Source organism: Leptinotarsa decemlineata, unplaced genomic scaffold (genome assembly GCF_025532065.1).
Source record: "Leptinotarsa decemlineata unplaced genomic scaffold, Ldec_3_MD MMD2_tig00001064_RagTag_RagTag, whole genome shotgun sequence".
NCBI lineage: Eukaryota > Metazoa > Arthropoda > Insecta > Coleoptera > Chrysomelidae > Leptinotarsa > Leptinotarsa decemlineata.
Window position 1 is genome coordinate 15397805 of NW_027412558.1, and position 23806 is coordinate 15421610.

At 35.0% G+C, this 23806-nt stretch overlaps 1 protein-coding gene across 5 annotated transcripts in view; it reads right to left on the reverse strand.

The window, feature by feature from the left end:
* heph (polypyrimidine tract-binding protein 1 heph) overlaps positions 1–23806 on the reverse strand; it is an 862450-nt gene that overhangs the window by 717969 nt on the left and 120675 nt on the right. For 2 of the 5 annotated variants that reach the window (XM_074175761.1, XM_074175760.1), the window contains exon 1: positions 3836–4082. The exons of 1 other annotated variant lie outside the window; for it this stretch is intronic. Coding sequence is in view for 1 of the 4 variants with exons in the window: in XM_074175762.1 (XP_074031863.1) it covers positions 20194–20205 (12 nt within the window). In the remaining 3 variants the exon portion in view is untranslated. Of the gene's footprint in view, positions 1–3835; positions 4083–20193; positions 20221–23806 lie in introns of those variants that run through there. 2 more of the 5 variants (XM_074175762.1, XM_074175764.1) reach the window with 2 other exon arrangements.

The window sequence follows — 23806 nt, forward strand, 5'->3', positions numbered from 1 at the left end:
TGGTATTGTAGTCAATAACCGAGAATGATACGAAGCGTTATCCATAACAATAACCGAGTTTGGAGGAATATTTGGGAGAAGCTGCTCACTGAACCAGGTTTCGAATAATGCCGCAGTCATATCTTCGTGGTAATCAGCAGACGAATCTTTTATATTTTTGGCCAACATAAGCAAAGCGTTAGGTACGAAACCACTTTCATTCCCGGCATGCAAAATTATAACACATTTTCCCCTTGAAGACGGTGTGTTCAAAGCACAATACTTGGTTTCGTGTACCCAGCCATATTTGACAACATCATGGGTGTCAAACCAAGTTTCATCGAGGTGGATCATATGTCGTCTGCTGGATTCTCGGTAGCTTTTCATTCGCCTCAAATATTCTTGTCGGAGTTGAACAATGCGTGTCGATTCCATTATGACCATCCGATTGTTCAATTTTTTATATTTGAAACCATAAGACACCTCGAAGAGTTTCTAAAGATTTGTAATTGTAATCGGGATAGTCGAGTAATTTATACCAAATCATTTCCAAGGTTGGTACTTAATTTTTTTGGTATATACCATAAATTGTTCGCTGAATCACATCTTTTGTAGCACCATCAACGTTTGCGAATTTTTTATTCCTTTGTTTTCGTTTCATTGCACGGTCAATGACATCCCCTATTTTAATGATTCGAAGAACTGTTGAACGAGATACTTTCGTAAACTCCCATATTACTGAGATTTTCACAAAAATCGGTTCAAACGATGAGATTGGAACCTTTGGTGTAAAAGTTGAAAACTTTTTCTAGAGATCAATTACTCTAACACCATACTGAAATTTTTGCACTCGACGCGCGTTTCGGTAACAAGATTAGCATCTTCAGGATAAGCAAATTGATACTGAATCTAAAGACACGGGTTAGCTGTTTATATACCTAAAGTTTTTTGGTCCGATGTGGACTTTGTTTGTTAAATGATGATTATCCCAATTGATTTTTCGGTAATTAACTAGTGGAACCACTACCTGCAAATTAATTTGTCCGCTTTTTAATCTATTGTTGATAAATTAGGTACCGCACAATGAATTTAATTAAATATTGATTAATTAGACTCAAGCCAGTCAGGCTTTTTTTGAAGTGATTATTTTCGTATAAAAGTACAAAGTTAGTTTTTGGAAATAAGTATTGATCATTTTCTGATGTCACCAACTTCATTGGCAAAACGTGGAACGGGAAATTTGTTTCAATATTTGCTCGATGAAAACATTTTTTTTCGTTCTAGAGACTTCATTTGTGTATATTGAAGAGCATATTATCAATAAAGAGACGCAGTTTTTTAAACAGCCGAGATTTGTCAGAAATGGCAAAAACCAATCTATCTCCTGTATGAAAAGGCTAGATCCGACTGTGATCTTTTTCACATGAGATAAATCAGTTCCAAGTTTTCTTCCAAATTAAATCCGCTATTGCTAGATTGAATAAAACAGACATGGCATCGAAATCAAATATACAATTATATACAATACAATTACTTTTCGACGTCTAGTCAGGCGAACATTGAAACATACTTTTCAACCTGTCATAAAAGAACGTGGTTGGTATATTGCTCGCGTTCAGACTATTGTCGAAAAGGGCAAAAAATATCTTCCAAATAACTACAAAACCGGTCGCTTTGCTATCCAATGATATCAAAAATCATAGAGAAAGTCGTGAACCACCATTTCCTCAAATATTTGGAAGGCTTCAACATCTTGAGCGATCATCAATATGACTTTCGGAAACAAATATCAACAGGCGACCTTCTATCGTATGTCACCCATATTTGCAATAACGCAATCAAGAAACATGGAGAGATAAGAGCTGTAGCGCTTGACATTTCCAAGGCCTTTGACCGTGTGTGGCATGAGGGTTTGCTGGCCAAACTTTGATGTCGGATCATTTTGGTGTATGGCTCTGCAGCTTCCTGAAAGAACGTTCCCTGCAAGTGGCCGTCGATGGATATCTCTCAAATACTTTGCCTCCAACTCTCTTTTCATTGTATTCTCCAAAGCTTGGAACACTGTTCTGAACCAGAAAACTGTACATACCTTCGCAACTTTTGATGGTTTATAAAGCTCAGATCAGACCTTCTTTGGGTATTGTTCTCATGTATGGAGCTCCGCCCCTGGGTATATCCTGAAGCTGCTGAATTCCATCCTGACAGGAGCCATCTTCCTGATTGGAGATGTGTTCAAGTGACTTGGCACACTTGACTTCACTAAAAGCGGTACATTTCAGAAATACGCAACGGACTGTGGCTGCTCAATGTTTTGAGGTTCAAATCAATACACCTCAAACTTCATTGTTTGAGAAATATTTCATTTAAAGAACTGCGTTTATGTGGAATAAATTCTCTGAGAGCGTTTTTCCAAAAGGATTTAATCTCCAACGATTCAAATCCAATGTGAATGTGAACAGACACCGATTTCAGAGCGCCTTGAGGATTTTCCTGTAGTACTTGTGTTTTGTTCTTAAAAAAAGGAGCCACCAATAACTCTCTTCATCTAACATCTACTGTCGTGAAAATTTCGAAAACATAATATCTAACCAAGGTCAGAACTTTGTGAATCAGTGAAATACTTAGCATATCTTCCCTGCTATCTTTTTAAAAATAGACTAGAATATATAACATTTACTCGATTGTCATAAACAACCAGCCCACCTCATCGACGAAAAATCCAATTTGTCCAAGCTCGATACAAACAACTTAAATGAAGATATGAAAAATGATCTGCATGAAATCAGAGTTTGAGGATGAGAGAATCTAGCAGACTGAACTAACGAATAATACAAGTATTGGACCACCACCAACAGTGACCAGTGAAAAGAAAGAACAAATTACAAAATGGGTGAATGGTCTGGCTGAATAGTAATAATAATAATGATAATGACCTTTATTGACCACACGTGTATTGACATAAAATGAAAAGAAATGTATGGTTGAGAATGGAAGTAAGTGAGTCTTGGAGTTTTTGGCTCGATTTATTGTTCATGATGAATGCATTCCTTGGTGAAATAAGCAATAAAAATACCTACCCAAAATCTTGTAAACTTTTTTGAACGAATATCGAATCATCGAGAAAGAATCAACTCAATACAAGTGCATTTGATTGAGGTGCATTTTCCGCTAACACACAACTTTTAGGTTTGAACAAATAAAATACCTACTCTGAACCTAATCTGTTTTTTGCACTCTAAATCCAAATCGGCTCGACGTAATCCACCAGTATTAATCCCATGGAATGAAAGGTCCTAAAAGCATTTTCAATGAAGAAAAATATTCTGGCCATGAAAAAATTACAATGAAAACATACAAATACTTTTGATCGTTTTATAACAACAGATAATTAAGGATGCTTTTTTGGGAAAGAAAGGTTTTGACTTTCTATTTCTCCATCTTGAAACAATTATGCTTTTCCACTAGTTCCATTATTTATAGTTGTAAGACGATATTTCTATGCCAGAAAAAGTGCGCCGACATTATTTTGTGTATTTCTAAGAAGTGAACTTCTTCATATTCATATGTCTTGTTAATGATAAAATAATAGGAGTGTTGGTGAAATTAATAATGCTTTGACTAAAAAATTACTGAAATCGTATAGATTATTGGCCAGAAGTTTGTGAAAGAGAGATATGACACACCTTTCCTGCTACCTTACCAACAACAGCCTAGAAGTATAAAATTAACTCAATTGTCATAAACAACAAGTCGACCTCATCGACAAAGAATCCACTTAAGCCAAGTGCAATGGAACAAGATGCATTTCCCGCTAATGCACAACTTTGAGGTTATAACAAATAAAAACTGAAAATACCTTGATTTCGCACTGTAAATCCAAATCAACAGGAGATAATCCACCAGCAAAAAACTACACTAGGCACAAAAAAACTTCAAAACCGTGTATCACTGCCGAAACTGAATCGATTGTAGTTTCGCGACGAGATCTGATGAAAACGCATACACGACAGTATTTAGTAGGTAAAGTACTGGATGGTCGGTCGGATTTTTGAGCGAGAGACGCGCCATTCAAACTCAGACGGGCAACGTGAGGGCGACGAGCCGAATCGGAATTCGCCGAAATGCGACGATCATAAAAAAACGGTTGGCCGCGAGCATCGTGTGTTTACCTGTTGTTGGTCCTTTGACGGGACCGAAATTTTGGGATCGCGATGGGGCGGAGTTGTCAGTTTTGGATTTTTCTCCTTGGATGGGTAACTTCTAGGCTAACTGAATTGTGTGTGTAATTTTAAGACATTCGATGTCGATGAACATTGGGTTGCTGCTGAATAAACAGAACGTCACAAGGAAAGCATGCTCTGAATATTTCCGAAATAAAAAAATTCCCGAGCTTTTCGGTTTGTGAAGCAGCTCATTCCAGTTTTTCAAAAAATTTCAATTAGATCCAAGCATTTTTGTCCGATATCTAATGATTTTGTTTTAACGAATCGCGGCCATTTTGAATTTATTTCAATTAGACTTGCGTAGATATATTCGCCCGCTGATCACGAATCAAACGTCACAAGATATCGCTCCGGTGTTTTTTTCGAAAATAAGGCCACTGAAAACTGTAAAAAATGGACATTTTGATGATAAAAATTTGTAAAATGATACCTTTTTTCACGATCTCTTACTACTAGCCAATATTCACTTAGCACTACTATTTTCTTCCATACAAAATGTTTAATTTCCTCAAAACTGTATCTTCTCCAGAAAACTACCACTACTACTACTTCTACTACTAATTATTTATGAGAATGATACTTTTACTAGAGATTATTGGCAGTGTTACAAAACTGAACTAGAATTGAATGCGATATAAGAACATGGGCTCCCACTGCCGAAGTCACGATTAGAGAAAAACAAATATTGCCAGGGTGGTAGGTCGTTGTCGAATAGAATTTGCGGTACTAAACGTTTCGTATACTTCTGTGACAGACATGAGACATCACCCCTGGTGATGTGAGCCACAGTAGTAGACGAAACGTTTAGTTCCGTTAGTAATGAATGCGATATTGTGAAATTATTAGTTTGAGTAGAAATGAGGCTGAATTGATAACACAAATACCATTTACATATTAATGAATAAGAAATATTTTAAAAAGCGTTGATCTTGTTGCTTTCTGCATTCGAAACTTGACACAATTACAACTCTTTTTATTTTGATTTCCAGTAACACAAAAATTCTTATTCTGTAAAAATATTCGAAATGGGTAAATGAAGGCCCTTGGCATGAAATCGTGATTTTCCAAACACTTTTTTCACACTCCCGACGCTAATTCCGCTAACAATGTAAGTATCTTCAGGATATGACAAAACCTAAATCTTACAGGAATATTAGAGCTTTTATATACAGGCCGTTTTTCAACTGATCCTACTATTGCTATTTTGGAAACGGTAAAACCTATAAAGTCGGTTGAATTGGACAAAAATTTCCAATTTTGAGGAACTACAATTTCTTTTTAGATCGCGAATGACAGTGGAATGGACAATTGGAATACAAATTTCAGCGTAATTCGGATCTCGAATATTGACATGCGACAGTGATACATATCTGAAAGAACTGATTCTGATCAACCTACTCTATAAGTTGGTTGATCCTGAAGCAAAATAAAAAAGTTCCAAAATGAAACAGTTTGCATCTGAAAATTCATTTCAAAATTCATATAGAGACTCTCTTGTCTATACTTTCATTTTCGTCATGTTTAGTCATGTTCAGAAATCAAAGTCTCAGTACCTTAATACGACAACTTACTGATAAATAGAACATTTTTGGACCTTTCTTCACTTTTTTCACCATCCACAATCTGCAAAATATTTAAATTGTGATGAAGGACTTCACACAGATGTAGTAAGGGTCACCACAATTTTATTTCGAAAGCTCCTTGGAAATGGATCGTACTTGGTTAACATTTTTTTTTATTTAAATACAAAATACAAACACTACAATAAAATTCTCAATGCACTCTGAGACGGGTGCCTGCGCGAAAGTAGCTATTCACTTTGGATTTGAATTACTGGAGATAAAATCCATTTGGAAAAATGTTCTCAGGAAGTTTATTCTACATAAAGGCATTTCTCCAAATGAAACTAAAAGAGGGAAGTTCGAAGTGTATTGAGTTGAACCTCAAAACAATGAGCAGCCACAGTCCGTCGCATATTTCTGATATGTACCGTCTTGGTGGAATCAAATGTGCCAAGTTACTTGAACACTTACCGTAAAAATATTCATAGAAGAGAGACAAATCCCCAACCATCCTTCGATGTTTCAGACCATCAAGGTCGCAAGTGATGTTCGCGTCTTCAATCAGGCGAATGGCTCTTTTCTGGATGAAATCCAGCGGCTTCAGAGAATGATTAGGGGCGGAGCTCCATACATGAGAATAATACTCCAAAGAAGGTCTAATCTGACCTTTAAAAAGCATCAACAGTTGCTGAGGTGTGTACAGTTTTCTGGTTCCAAGCAGATTTTGACAAGGAGCCATTGCAATTACAGCGACATTATTGTGCCAAGACATATTGGTGTCCATTTTAACCCCCAACAAACTTATTGAAGCAGAAAGATGAATTGTCTTACCTGACATTAATATATCCGGTTCGGAGACATTTATCTTCTTGGAGAAAACCAATGCTTGGGTTTTTGTGGCATTGAATTGAACCTGGCTACTTTCACCCCAATTTGAAATCACTTCCAGATTCTCATCAAGATATGCAACCTCCTGCTGTCGGTGAAGATGTGCATCCGCAGCCGATGTCCTGGAATTCAAATGGAATGACGAGACAAAAGTGCTATCGTCAGCAATGCAATATGTTGAATTCTTCGTTGCTTCCAATGAGTCGTTGATGTACAATAAAAAAAGGGTTGGAGACAATATCGATTCCGTCTTGAAGGAAGAGTGTTGAAATTGCAATAGACTGAGAGAAAACAGACAGAGAAAATCTAGTATACCACATGACATGTTTCAGAAGTCAATCAACAATATTGATATATTTCACATTTCAATACTCCTTTCACATCTATCTGGAAAGTTTCAAAATGAAATCAAACAAAGAAAAATTTAAGATTGATTAGATTTTCCAATTCTCCAATTCCAAGACGGAAGCAGATTTCAGTATCTGAAACGTTAAGATAAGTATCTGTATAATTTCTTATCTCTTCGAAATTAATAAACAGCTTGATGATGAAAATTACATTTTTCTTGCGAAAAATACTTTAAATTTACGTAGTTACTTATCACGGTGAACTTAAAAATTTACCCCTTCTGCACCTGAATGAAGTTGTTCATTACAATTTTTATATTTTTCAGATCGTAGAGAGTGAAAAAAAAACAAAAAAGTCGTTAAAAAATTATGAATAACAAATAATGAAGCGGAAGGCATGTTTTTCCAATAGTTTTCAAGTTAATATTTGACTCATTTTAGAATCTGGATGCCCGCTTACTGAAATATAGTTTGCATCAAGAGATAATCGTAACGCCAAGAACGGTAACACAGGTCAGCAAAAAAACTTTTTAAAAAATTGTTATGATTTCGTTAACTGATCTTTATTTAGTTTTTTGCGCTGATTGCAAAAATGACATTTGTTTTTATCTATCACGTAAGGTATGCCTATATACAAAATAAGGATGAAATACTTGAAAAAGTACAAAAAAACTAGGAATTGTGGATTAATTTTTATTATTTTAATATGGAGTAAAAGCAAAAAAACAATGCTACATAGCTAAACTAAGCATAATAGTGATACATAAGTGTTTGCAAAGTGATTGAAAGTATTTGTAAAAACGTTTTCTTTTTCCGTCAAAGCTTCTTTTGTTACTTTTTCGGCTATGTTCTTGTGAATTTTCCCTTTTTAACATCCAACAGTATTCTGCCATCATGATAACATTTCACCGACCTTGGTATCTGCGTTCCATTTCTTTTATGTATTGATGGAACCGTTCTCCTTGTTCCTCACTTACAGCCCCCAAACTTTCGGAAAAGTAGTCCAGATGTGAGTGAAGGAAATAGACTTCAACACTCATGTTGCAGCCCAACATTTTGTTGTTTTGTATCAATTCTGCAATCAAAGTTTTGTAGTTTGGGTCTTTTTTGTTTCCAGGAAAGCCTGTCATAACAAGTTTAAATGAATTCCCAGCATTTTTTTCTCTCATGTCCATTTTAGTGACAAAGACTTCATCTTTAAAAAGTTTTTTTTTATGTCAGGCCCGATGAAGACTCCTTCTTTTAGATCAGCATCGGATAGACAAGGAAACTTTTCAGAAAGATACTTGAAACAATCTCCTTCTTAGCCCCAATTTGATATGGAGTGGTGGAAGTAAGATTTTTTTAGGATCCACTAAACTTTGTTTTCCAACATTTTTAACTCCAGAAATAAGACCCTTTCTTATTGGCCACACCTGCTTGACATAGTGTTGTTTCCTGTGACGGCTATCCCAATCACATAGGAAACATGGAAACTTAGTGTAACCACTTTGTTGGCCTAGTAACATTGAAATAACTCTCAAGTCTCCAGAAATGGTCCATTTATGATCAGAGTAGCTGAGCTTATCAAGAACAAATTCAAGCATTCTTTCAAATGGACTAGTGTCCAACAGGCACATGATCATATTGGTTGCCTTTGTGAAGAAGTACAGCTTTCAAACTTTTTTTGATGAATCGATGAAAAGTCTCCACTTCTCTGATTCATACGTTATGTTGAACATTTCCATGACGCCGGGTACATTGTTGCAGAACAAATTCCCTTTCTCTAAATCGGTACCATGAAAATTAAACACCGGAGGCTAGCATATGTCTTTCTTTAAGTCTAGACCATAAAATTTCTGCTGAGTCCTTTGGGAGGCCCAGGGAGGGGGCAGACAGACTGACACATACATGCCTTGTTCCAGTAAGAACTGGATTTTCCCAGTTAAGATTCGTTTTGTTTTTAAAACCGTACACATTGTATAGTAACTTGTTCATAAAAGCTCCATAATTCAGACTAAATTTACCGCTTATATAGGCCATATAATACAGAAACTTCGAACTCATACTGAACCTAAAAATCCATTTAATAAGAAAATTTCAGGTGAAATTTGTTACTTATTTATAGGTGATATAATTGTTTTACTATTTTTCCGTAATCTGCACACAAAATACTGGTAAAATCACTAGTTAAATATCCTACAATTTTTTCATCGCAGACCTGTGGAATTATTATTTGTCTGTAACAATATTATTAATTAAAAAGGAAATTCTACATATTTATCAAATATTTAACTAGTACTGGCAACACTGCTATACGAGCCCGGTCATTCAGAATATAAAATATTTTGAATAGGTGTTTTTGCGAACTGTCTACTGTGTTATTTATCTGAGAGAACAATAGCCACATTGTTCATTTTTTGCTCTTGTTTTTCACCAAGGCCTAGACCAAACAAGATATTCGTTTGCATTTTTATAACTTCTCGGAAACAGTATAGTTTTTACAAACGACGTAGGTATTGAAAAGTTTCTTATACTGTTTCTAGTGAGAAAATCAAATATTACTTTATATGTCGATATTCCTGAAAGTATATCAAAGTATATACGAGACGTACCATTCATACAAACGAGTGTACAAATGAAATCAAAATATGTATCTAGAAGGTACTTGGGAGTTATACTACCAATAACCAACCATTTTCAGTTTACATTTCATGTCACATTTCGCGCTAATGAGGTTTTGATTTTTCTAACGCATCTCATCAGTATGTGATAATTTTACCAAATATATTCACTTTTTGCATTTAATATTTGTTTCTGTTCGAGAAATAGTGATGACGACTCCCTTCTCAGAAGCACCCCCTATGAAATTAATGGACTACTCAAATCGACCATATCAAAATGAATCAGAGTTCCAATGAAAGCCATTGAAAAGATAAGCTTCGACATCGACCACTCTTCCATTCTCTGCAGCTTTCATAGCAAGCAGACAACTAGGTGACTATTCACAACACCGAGAGGTAAGTGTTCATTGGGTTCGGGAGCCATGTTTCCTGAGTAGACGTAGACACAATAAGGCATGAATGACAGGTTTCTGTATTTTTTCCGTATTTCAGCAACCCGTTTTGAATAATGATGAAAAATGATGAATAATAATGAAAACAACTATTTCAATAGCCTGGATGGAATCTGTGGAGTTCAAAGCAAAATATTTCATACTTTATCGTTTTTCCACCCCCTCTCTAACGATATTCACCTCACCCGTAGTGGAAAACTATACACGATGAATATCGCCTTACATCATTAGGCGGAGAGAATCAAAACAGGCTGAGGGTAGAGGGCAGAGAATAAATAATTTCAATAACTTTCGCAAATCGTATTGAATTTTACCTTGGGGGTATAATTCAACATTGATGTCTTGTTAATAACTCTTAGGGTCTGTTAGTTGATGGATACGCTGGACATATTGACAGCGAATGCAGAGTCTCAGTCTTTGTTAAAGGAGATCTCATGCAAAAGCGTATCCATGTGAAGCTGAAGGAGTGATCTATACGGTTTGATATAGGCTTTTTGGAGAACGGATAGCAACTCGCTGACATGAGTTGTGGTCACCTCGTTCAATTTCGAAACCTAAACCATCAGCCGCTCGATCAATTGCCTTGAAAAACAATGTTCCAGTTTCTATTCTCTCATTACCGCGGATCATGTGGAGAAATATATTTGAACTTCTGTGGAGACGTCATAATAAGCTCCATTCAGCACTATTCTAATGTGTAGATAGGTCAAACTCAAAAGTATATGGCCTTCCTGTTATCACAAGAGAAATAACCATGAAATAATTTGTTCAGCACCGTGAACAGGTACTAATTACCTCCCAAACGTTCGTTAAATTAAATTCTCACTCCAATAATACACTCTGCGCAGACGTCACTTATCAATGAGTTAAGCCTGCCTTTTGAGTTCCGTATCGTCCTTCGTTCGTGTTGGAGTGATATACTGAGAAGTGCTACCTATTTTGGTCGATTAAGTGATTTTCAAAATAAGATCTCATCTCAAATTTATATAATTTCAAATAGTAGTCACATAAAAATAGGTCGGTAAGTTTTTTATTGGTAATGGATGCGGAATACAGCATTAAAAAAGATATCATAGATATCATCTCAGCAGGAAGAAACAGAGTGAAGGTTTTGTTTGAAACGTATTCAAGAGCAAACTCTTTAGTGAATCATGACTGTATACTTCGTTATAAATTAGTTGCCTACATTCCCAAATTTTTCACTCACCACAAGGGTGTCATCAAAGAAGTTGACACTTTCTTTGATGAAGATTATCTCAAATCTGCAATTGAATCTGATATAAAAGTGGTAAACGTTCAAAGAATGAAAAGAAAAATAGTGGATTCAGAAGGCAACATACATTATGTCCCCCGACAAATTATCATTATTACATTTTTGGGTAATTCAATACCAGATTCGGTGAAAATAAACTTGCCAAACTTTCCATTGGAAAAATATATACAACCCGTAATACAATGTATTCGATGTCTCAGATTTGGTCATACAGCTAAGATATGTAAAGCTGAAGAATCCCGATGTGAAATTTGCTCTGAAAATCATGACATTACAGTATTTTGCGACTCTAATAGAACCTACATGCTTATTCTGTAATAGAAACGATGATTCTCCAACCTCAAAAGAATATCCCCAATACAAACTGCAGTATAAAATAAAAGAAAAAATGGCCTAAGAAAATGTATCATTTAGATATGCCGAAAATATGGTAAACAACCCCTCTTACGCCAAGGTCACAACTTATAATAGATTCAACTTACTGAATAACTTGGACAATTTCCCTGAATTGCCAACTCCTTCTCATAGTCATAACCACTCACCATTCAATAACCTATCAACCAAACCCATACTGAATAATCCCCTTGGATAGAAACCAAAAGCCATATCTCCTCCACAATCCCTCTCCTCATTTCGCAAAGAAACGTATCACCCTGAAACCCAATATTCCCAGTCCATACAGGAAAGATTTTATGGAATACAAGGAAAGTATTATTGAACGACTATGTAAATATGTACAAAACCTTGTCACTTCACTAATCCCCACAGTTAATATTCAACTAGATAAATCAGCAAAAATACTCGTAGATATAAGCAGTTTTGTCTCTAACCTGATAAACCCAGAGTTTACATCAGATCCTATAGAAATACTAAGCGACAGTGACTCAATCTACTAATAGAAACTCATTATCTGTCATTCGCTGGAACTCAAGATCATTTAATAAAAACGAACCAAATCTTCTTCTTTTTAAAAAAACCTGTTAAGATGTGATTAATGTTTCAGAAACATGGTTCAAAGATGGTGGAAATAATTCCATCAAAGGTTATAATCTTATATCGAAAAATAGAGCCGACGGATATGGCGATGTTCATTTATTTATTTATTTATTCAACGGGTAACCCCCAATTTTTAGGAAGTAAACTATTCTAGTATCTACATATCTAATAAATCAACCTACATAGAGAAAATTAAAATAAAATTGTAATAAAAAAAAGTCTTATAAATCTAAACCACGCAGAGTATATCTAAGAGTGCTCTGAGAGATATGAAAAAAATCAATATTGGTCCCATTAGCATTCGATAGAATTCTGGACAAAGGAGAATGTTTTCATAATTACACCTGTGAAAGTCGAGACTGAAAGTTTGGTTGTTATGTGTCCATCTCGGGGGAACATGCAGATTGACTTGACAGACAATTTATGTAGGAATATTATGTCTGCAGGTGCCTGTCTTGTACTGAGTTTGAACAATTCATGTTCATTTTGTAGGCAACATATCTAAGAAATTTATTCTGAACTTTCTCAATATCATAACTGTGATTGAAGTATGTTGGAGACCAGATACAGGTGCAATAACCAATGCAAAGTATAGTATTTTAATAGAAAAAATGTTGGTGAAATTTTTTGTTGATCTGCATATGAATCCTAACATTTTCATCGCTTTGTTAGATATGTGTTCAAACTGTAAATGTCCATCTTGTCATCCATCATAATACCCAGATCTCTTATAGATTGTACACGTTCCAACTTCTTTCCTGCAATACTATAACCAGCTGTATAAAGGTTTAATGACTTTGAAAAGGAAATACTTTTACATCTGTATCAAGGTTTAATGACTTTGAAAAAGAAATACTTTTACATTTTACCACATTGACATCCATATAATTCATCTTACACCAATCAGAAACAGATTTAAGGTCCATTTAAATTTTCGCACAATCCTGCAACGAATCACTTGCTCTAAAAAATTTTAGATCATCTGCAAACATCAGTATTTCACAGTGAGTGATTTTTTCTTTGATATCATTTACAAAGATAGAAAAGGTCCCAAGTGACTCCCTTGAGGTACTCCTGAGGTAACAGATATCTCGTCAGAGATAAATCCTTTAATTTTCACAAACTGTGATCTATCACAAAGATAACTTGAGAACCAGTCCAGCAAACTCCCAAATAAGCCAATTGCCTTTAATTTTTCACAAAGAACTTTATGGTTCACGATGTCAAATGCTTTTGAAAAATCGGTGTTAATTACGTCCACTTGTTGTTTATTTTCCAGAGCATTCAAAATATACTGGGTGCACAACAGTAGATTAGTGTTGGTAGATTTACCTTCACTAAATCCGTGCTGTTCGTCGATAATCACTTGTTTTAAAGGATTCTTTATATTATCACAAATGATGTGTTCAAGTAGTTTGGGCATTGTACTTAATATGCTGATCGGTCTCAAATTATTTATGTCAGTGCAAGATAGTCACCATCATCGACCTAAAGTCAATGATATTCCATAATTGAAAATCGAAATTCTTTCAGAGTATTGCACTGATGAGTGGCTAATGAGCCCGAAACCGGTCTGCAAGTGTGCCCGTTCCAAAATTGAAGATCGACTTTTTCAGTTGTATTGCCAATTTGCATATGCAGGAAATTTTCTGTGAAGATTCCTGCACTGACGCCTGTCGGATATAATCCAACGCCCTTCGTGGTATTAGCCAAGGGAGTAGTTGTTTTCTGATAGGCGTCAGTCCATTAAACCTACTGTGTAGGTATATTTGAGACTGGCTTAAACGTTTAAAGTTCATTTATTTAGATTTGTTTACTGCCAGTCTTCAAGCATAGCCCACTGACTAATAACAAAATCTAATTGTTCTTAACGATGGTTCTCCTACTCGTGTCACCGTTCTGAACTCTCATACCTCGGCAGTAGACCTCACTTTAACATCTCCAACTCTTGCTACAAGATGTGAATGGAAAATTCACCATGATTCATTGGGCTCGGATCATTTTCCGATATTTATTAAAATAGCAAACAACAGAGATTAAAAAAAAATATATGGATTGAAAAAAAGGCTAACTGGAATACTTTTCAAAACTGCCTCAATAATAAACATGAAACACAATTAATCACCTAAATATCATTTTCACAATTCATTGAGGACGTCTCTTTCGCTTCGGATGCTTTCATAACAAGAAACAAGCCTTTCATACCTTCAAAGTATTCCCCCATTTGGTGGGACACAGAGTGTTCCGAGTTAGTGAAAAGTAGAGAGGTGGCTTTGAGAAATTTCAAACAAATTTCTAATTTAGAAAAGATTAAATTAACTTCCAAATAAAAAGCTAAAAATAGCTGGAGAAAGTTTTTAAATAATATTAATAAAAATACACCTATATCTCACATTCAGAAATTTGTCAAAAGTATTTCCAATAAATATGAATTTTCAAATAAAATCATTATTCCCCCGGACCTGATAGAAAAATTATTTGATTGTGTAACACTCCTTTTTGTCAACCCTGAACCCAATAACAATATCTTGAATAATATAGAAAGAGAAATCTACATATCCTCTAAATTAACTTCATCCGAATTAGGTATAGCACACAAAAATACTTGCAACACCGCACCTGGTAAAGACAGTTTCACATATTCTTTAATTAGGAACTTACCAGAAAAATCAAAATATCTGCTAATTCAAATATATAATCAATGGTAGCAGGCAACAAGGTAAAATACCCCAAGCACTCAAAGACGTGATAGTTATATTCATTCTCAAACCTAAAAAAGATCCTGATGACCCCTCATCGTATCGACCGATTTCGATTCTTTCATGTCTTGTCAAAATGAAAGAATTATGAAAGAATTGTAAAGGCGAGATTAGAATGGTTCTTTGAACTTAACTCCTTACTTCCTAAATCTCAGTACGGATTTCGCAGGGCAAAAGGCACTATGGAGACATGTTACCAAATCTTTTCAGACATACAGTGTGCTTTTTCAGATGATCATTATTTAGCAGGACTGTTTTTGGACTTAAAGGGGGCATATGAATCAGTTGTTTGGAACATACTCGAGTCAAAACTCAATAACTTTGGAGTTAATGCGAAAACTCCAGCCAATATTGCTGAACTATTCAGAAACAGGAGTATTTATATTAAATACCATAAAAGTTTTTTGTATGGACCCAGAATTGTCAACCAAGGGCTTCCTTAAGAGCCGTATTGAGTCCTATCTTATTTAACATCTACACAGCAAACTTGCATCAAGTCTTCGATCATCCCATAAAATGTATTCAATATGCGGATGATATCTGTATTTTTATACAGTCTGTGAGACGTATTCCAAATGTGTAGTCGACCTTACATACATAATGTATTGCCTCAAAAATTGGTTAATCGAACATGGCTTCTCCCTTGCTCCAGAAAAATCAGCTATGATGTTCTTTACTCGGCATAGACTAAGAGCCGAAGACAACATCAATCTTGGCTCTCTGTCTATCCCAGATGTACCCAATTGTAAATATTTAAGGTTAATTTTAGATAATAAGCTTACATGGAAGAAGAATATCAACTATATTCAAACCAAATGTGAAAAAGGCATAAACATTGTCAAATGTATCTGTAGAAACCGATGGGGCAGATTCCAGAACTTCATTATTGTTCTACAGGTCGTACATTCGATCTATACTTGATTACGGATGTATATTATACGGATCAGCCGCAGATTCGAATCTGTTACTAATAGACCGAGTGCAAGCAAAACTTTATAAAAATTTGTATTGGCGCCTTTGAATCATCTCCAACCGCAGCTATACTTGCGAAATCTCAGGAACCTCCTATCCTCATACGCAGACATTTTCTGGCCTGCAAGAAATTAGTCAATATCAAATTATATAGTAATAACCTAATGGGGGCCATTGACAGTATATCAATTGAAAATCTTGTTAATCAATACTAGAACTACAAAAACAATCCTCCTTTAGCTGAAGCCTTCGCCGCAATATCAGAGAAGATGAATGACATCAACTCTCAGAACATATTGTTTCAGTTTCAGCTGAAATTTCCTATGTTGATGTTCAACCCAACGGTCATATTCCCCAACTTCTCAGTGAATTCTCAACGCAATCAAGCTCTAACAAAATCGGTACTGGGAACAATTGAATCTTCCAACACACTATACTGTGATCGGTCTAAAAGTGATCATGGCACTGGAAGTGCATGCATTCTATATACAAAACAAAAAATTATTTCTCAATTCCACCTTCCCAATAAGACTTCGATTTACACAGCAGAGGTTTATGCTATACTTCAAGCTCATATGTGGGTTAAACATAATTGCGAAGCTAGTTAAGTCATTTTATCGGATTCCAAATCTTTCATTCTTTCCCTTACTAACTACAAAAGACATATCAAAATAAAAATTCACTTATTTTTGAAATTATAAAAACTTTAGAGTACTTCCTCAGTTATAAAATTGACATTGTTTTCATTTGGATCAAAGGGCATTCGGGTATTGCCGGAAATGAAAAAGTAGACGTGGCAGCGGAAGAAGCCACCTCTCTAGAATTGATAACTGATATCAGCTCCCCGGAAGATATAGTCTCAGACGTTAGATATGAAATACGACTAAATTGCGGAAGACTCTGGAAAGAATTCTCTTCTAAATCAAAAAATCATTATTCATTAATCCACCCACTATCCCTAAAAGTATCCCCCACATAGGCAACTTATACTTTTCAAGATTTTACGCCACTACCATCACGAATGAAAATGAACCATTGTAAGTTCCCAGCACATCTGGCAAAAATAGACATTGATGTGAATCCATTATGGCCTTGTGACAATTTTTCTTTAGCGGATATAAATCACATTCTACTCACATGTCCCAACTTCGAACTGTACTGGACGGATTTCTTAAATAATTTGCTTTCCTCGAATGTTTCGTTTCCAACTAATATAACAGTGCTTTCAGCTATACTAAGTGAAAAAATATACGACATAATTCTAAAATTCATATTTAAATCTAAAATATCAATATAAAAAGTAGTAACTCGATTGATTAATTGATTAATGATTAATTCTGTGGCAAAATAAACTCCGGTTTGATGCCGGGGGGGGGGGGGGTTATAAAAAAAAGCCTAGAAATTTGATGACTGCTGATACAACTCCAATATTTGTTTTCAATAAAATAAAAAGCCAGGGCACATCCTTGGATGCAGACCTTCCGAAATGAAATAATCGGAAAACGCTCACGGAGGTATGAATATGTCAATAAATCTGAAGATTCAACAAGATTCCAATACAGAATGCCTCTTTCTAATCATACTCACACACCTGGAGATGAAAATGTATCTCTCCTCGATAGAGTCACCAGACTTATATAATTTCTGTAAATAGTTTTGGTACCTCAGATAATGTTTTCCATTCGGGACTTTGTCCAGGAGATGAAGAGTATATACAGTGGAGCGACGTCGAAATCAATCGAGCACCAGGCAGCAACGCTGCCTTGGTTAGACCAATCGTGCGTTAAGTAATCCTCCCAAAGTGGTCTGTAAGCGATCATTCGATTGATTTCAGAGAGGTTCAGATGGTGGAAACTTGCAAAAATCTGTCATATATAATAGAATGTCAATTATGGTATTAGTCAGAGAATTATTCGTTCCTGACAGACAATGGCCTGATCCTAGTGTGTAGGAACGTTGGAAAATGAGAATGATTCTAATTTTTATACATTTTTCATGATCTGCCACCTGACTACAATTTAGGAAATGGAAATTAATTGCTCCAAAAATCATTTGAAGTAGAATGGCAAAAAAATATCATGAATAATATATTGAAATGATTAATTTTTGGTGTCTAATGTGATAGGAATTTTTTTATAATTTGAAGAAAAATTTTCAAAACTTCAACATTTATTTCTTCGTTTTTCTGGGATAAAACACAAGCACTACAGAAAAAACCTTGAGTTGCTCTAAAAGCGGTGCCTGTGCGAAAGTTGTGAATCACATTAGATTTGAATCGCTGGAGATTGAATCCATTTGGAATCAACAGGAAGTTGATTTCATATAAACGAAGTTCTCCGAAGTCCGTCGCGTATTTCTGATATGTATCGCTCTTGTATCTATAGAAGAGAGACAAATCCCCAACCTTTCTTCGATGTTCTCGACTATCAAGATTGCAAGTGACGGAATCTAGCAGTTTTAGGGTATGCTTAGGGGCGGATCTTCATACATGAGAACAATACTCCAAAGAAGGCCTGATCTGAGCTTTATAAAGCATCAAAAATTGCTGAGGTGTGTACTGTTTTCTGGTTCGAACCATTGTTCCAATCTCGTGAAAAGCAGTCTTTGCAACTCCAGCGACATGATTGTACCAAGATATATTGGTGTCCATCCCAACCCTCAACAAAATTATCGAAGCAAAGAGCGGAATAGTCTGTTATTATAGCAGGTCCGGAAACATTTATCTTTTTGAAACCGATGCCGGGGTTTTTGTGGCATTGAATTGAAGCTGGTTACCTTCATCTCAATTCGAAATCACTTTCAGATCCTCATTAAGATATCCAACCTCCTGCTGCCGATGAAGATGTGCATTCGCAGCCGACGTCCTGGAATCCAAATGGAATGACGAGACAAGTGTTCTATCATTAGCAAAGCAATATATTGAATTCTTCGTTTTTTTTCAATAAGTTGTTAATATACAATAAAAACAGGGTTGAAGACAATATGGATCCTTGGAGAACACCAACGTTGGTGGTTAAAAGTATTCGAAAGATATCCATCTATGGCCACTTACAGAAAACTTTCTTTCAGGAACCTGGAGAGCCATACCCAAAAATGATTCGTCAAGCCATAGCATCGAAGTTTGACCAGCAAACTCTCATGACACACACGGTCAAAGGGCTTAGAAATATCAAACGCAACAGCTCTTGATTCCCCATGTTTCTCGATTGCGTTACTCCAAATATGGGTGACAAACGATAGATGATTGTTTGTTGATCTTTCTTTCCGAAAGCCATATTGATGATCGCCCACGATGTTAATTGATACAATGAAATTCTCACGATGGTCGAATCAGCCAGAAATGTTCGTGATTTTTGGACTAGTGTCAGTAACCTCAGAGTGGCACGAAAAATGCTGTGAAATATTTCGACCCGTGTACAATGAAAATGTTGAAAGTTGCTAAAAGAAACGTCCAATCTCTAATCCAGTGGTACCAAACCGAAGAGAATGGATTATTTGAAGTAAATAATAAGTAAAATCTTTTACATTTTCAAAAAATAATAGAAAGATACTAATCCAGAATATGAAATTTTCAATCAATTTGACATACTTTGTTAGAAATAAACCAATACAAATCCCGAATGAAAAATTTCTGCTGAAACGCTACAACTCTTCTGAATCAATATTTTTACTCAACCCAGTTCTATCGTAATAGTCCCCGATTTTTTATGTCATTATGTGAACAATAAGGAACCTGAACAGGAATGAGAAATTAGTAGAATTTAATAACAATATCGTACCTTTCATTGAACTTTGAGACTATTACTTTTTTATGCAGAAAACATGGAACAAGTTGAGTAGTGCTAGAGTATACGATAAACTTTACAGTGCCAGGACTGCAGTAACAGTGAAAAAGAATTTTTCTGCATCAGTCACATTCATTTTTTATCTTGATCGAGTTCATATTTCGTCTACACCTTCAACATGAATATCATTTCCATTTGAGAAAAGGGAAACAAAAGGCTAGCAAGGGCATTATTGTGCTATTAAAAATATATTACGTGCAAAGTGATATTATCTCCCTAATATTAGAAAAGAGCATGAAAGGCTTGAGATATTGCATTAAAAATTCATGCAGGAATAAAGTGAGCCATAATTACCTCATATTTCATAATTAATTTCACTGGATCCAAACGGCACTACAATGACTTCTTACCTGGAACAAAGGAATTCAGTTTCATATCATTTTATTATACTTCACAAAAGAAAAAGACGTTTCGGCATACTTTCAGACAACGGAACTATGGAAGATATGAATCATAGTAAATAAATACTTCATCTTTTGTACATAGAAACAAGAGAATATTTTATTTCAATTTGGAAGTACTTGAATGATACGAGAAATTGTTTTATATTTGAGATTCACAACACATGGCAAAAGACAGTCTATAAAATTGGATATAATATCATAAATCGCAAATGGGACATATACCTGGGGTCAATAAAGTAATGAAATGAATAAAACAAAAATCTAATAAATTTTGCAGTTGTTTACAATACAATCGATAGAAATGAATTGAAAGTGGGTTTTTTAGAAGAGATTTATCGTTACTTCTCTACTTGGAGAAGTAGAAAGCCAAAATCTTTTTTACCAATAGAAATAATATGGATGATATGGATCTCCATAAACAATATGTTGACATATTCTTTGAAAGACATTTTGTTGTAGAGGATCAATACTTCTTACCGTTTTTTTGGCATATAACCTTCCACAATCTAAAAAATAAACAAAGCTAAATCAATAGAGAATTTGATGAAGTGTAATGAAGGACAACTGAAAAGTTCACCACGAAAAGTTACTGCGAAATATAAACTAGTGAATAATTCAATTAGTAACTTCTGCCTACAAATTGAAAAAAATTAAATTCTCATATTTAGTTTTCTTCAGTGATCGACGTTAACGAAAACAATCTTTTTTCGTTTTCAAAACCTGAAATTCTCTTCAAAATTTTCGCGTCAAAATGTGTATAGCTCTAATTCTTTGGACATACGTCAAAATAATGAAAAGTCCAGATGTCATATGCGATAGTCTTCATGAATACATATACTGGATGTTTTTTGTGAGTTCAGTTAAGGTTCATATTTCGTTTTTCAACCTCTCTTCTCAACCTCTCTTTGCAACCTGTCTTACAAGAATGGGGTTTTTCCTTCTTGTTGGAAGAAGAAGAAGAAGAAGCATATTCCCAAAAAGGGCAAGAAAAATCTTCCAAATAACGATAGAACAGTCGCTTTGCTACCAGTGATACCAAAAATCTTGGAAGGCTTCAACATCTTGAGCGATTCTCAATATGGCTTTCTTAAACAAAGATCCAGGTGACCTTCTATCGTATGTCACCCATATTTGGAATAACGCAATTGAGAAACATGGAGAATAAAGAGCTGTTGCGCTTAATATTTCTGAGGCCTTTGAACGCGTGTGGCATCAGGAGTTGCTGGCCAAACGTGAATGTTATGGCTTGTCGCATCATTTCTGTGTATGGCTCTCCAGCTTCCTGAAAGAAAGTTCCCTGCAAGTGAGTGACCGTCGATTGATATCTCTTGAATACTTTCACCATCAACGCCTAGTGTTCCCCAGGGATTCATATTGTCTTCAATACACTTTTTATTGTATACCAACGACTTATTGAAAAACCAAAAATACAATATATTGCTTTGCTGACGACAGCACACTTGTCTCGTCATTCCATTTGGATTCCAGGAAATCGGCTACAGAGGCACATCTTCACCGGCAGCAGGAGGTTGCATATCTTAATGAGGATCCAGAAGTGATTTCGAATTGGGATGAAAGTAACCAGGTTCAATTCAATGCAACAAAAACCCAGGCATCGGTTTTCTTCAAAAAGATAAATGTCTCCGAACCGTATATAATAATGTCAGATTTGATAATTCCGCTTTCTGCTTCGATAAGTTTGTTTGGGGTTAAAATGGAGACCAATATGTCTTGGCACAATAATGTCGCTGCTTCTCAAAAGCTTGGAACACTGTTCCGAACCAGAAAACTATACATACCTCAGCATTTTCCATATGGATTTAATCTCCAGCGATTCAAATCCAATGTGAATCGCTACATTTGCACAGGCACCGCTCTGAGAGCGCCTTATGGGTTTTTCCTGTATATAGTGCTTGTGTTTTGTCATTGAGAAAAATATGATCGCCAACTGAATTTTCAAAAACCATCCAGCATGTGTATTCATGTAGACATCTGTATGGCATTCGGGCAAACATACCAAGACGTGCAAGTAGTTTATTACGATGGAATGTTTATTTTGACTGAATCAACATACTTTTTTCAGTAATGACTGCAAATAAATGTAAACAATAATATTTTTTCAATGACATGTTGAATCTGGCTTTTGACGATGGGCAAGTTTGATGGGGTAGTATGAACGTCGGCAACACACAGATAAATATTTTGTTTCCGACAAACCCATAAAAATTTTATAAAAATACAACCGTTTCATTTTTGTAACCAGTTTCATTGCTGGATCATCAATTTTCTGCAAATTTTGTTCCTGAGGGATGGATAATGAAAAACTAGTACGTATGTATAATTTCCAATTACAAATCAACCGAAATAAATGAACCAATTTGGTTGAGAATCATTTGAAGAGCATCAAAACGGCATAAATTTTGATAATGAGGTTGTCCGAATCCAATGAAATAAAACAATAATTAATCAACTCAAATTACCATTCATCCAGAAAATGTTATAGCGCGCTTCAAATCATCCCGATACATTTGAATTTTTAATAAATTTGCAAAGAATAAATTCCCATATGAAAACCAAACAGACTAATGGTAATTTCCGGGGGGTAATTTTATATTATTGTTAATAGCAGTTATTAAATTGAGTTACGTCAAAGTTCGATTATGATTGATATTGTGGATCATTAAATTGAATGATCCTTGATGAAGTATTGTATTGTATAGTATATGTCGGATGGATACCGGGAATAAGCAGATAATTAGAGTTCATGAACATACACGAGTAGATTCATCCAGAGCATCAAATTATTGTTGCGAGGATCGAATAATCAAAATTTATATATGAATATATCCAATTTTAATGATAGAAAAATAACAAAATGGTATTTAATGTCGTATAGTGGTGCATTCGTATAGTGGTGGTAGTAAAAATAATAATAATAATGTTAATTCGTTTTTCTGAATTAAATGTCTGATGGTTTATCACAATACATATATGAACAGTTAAAAACCACAAGAACATGTGATTACTTGCAAGTATTCAAAAAGAAAAAAAACAAACAAAGTAATTTTCTACTCATGAGAGGGAAATGAATGGGATAGAAATGGATACAAAATTGACAACAAATCCAAATAACTATGAAATTTTTCATAATTCTTTCAAGAAAATACAAGTATATTTCATGGAAATACATCACTGAAGATTTGAATTTTCTATTGAATTAAACTTTTTAGATTATTTTCTGAGTGTATAATAAGAACCTGAATGTTTTGTTTATTTGGAAAATTACTGAACTGAGTTGAAAGCAACCTTAGTCAACTCAACGAAGTATTTTCCTCAGAATCAGCTTTCAATGTTTTTATATTACCATGTGAATATCTAATTATCTTTTGTTATATTGAATTGACATACAATTATTTTTAAAAAAAGCCACCTTATATAAAAGCCAGTAATTTAGCTTAATCTATATACATATGTCGCATATTTTCCTAGTTATGAAAAAGATA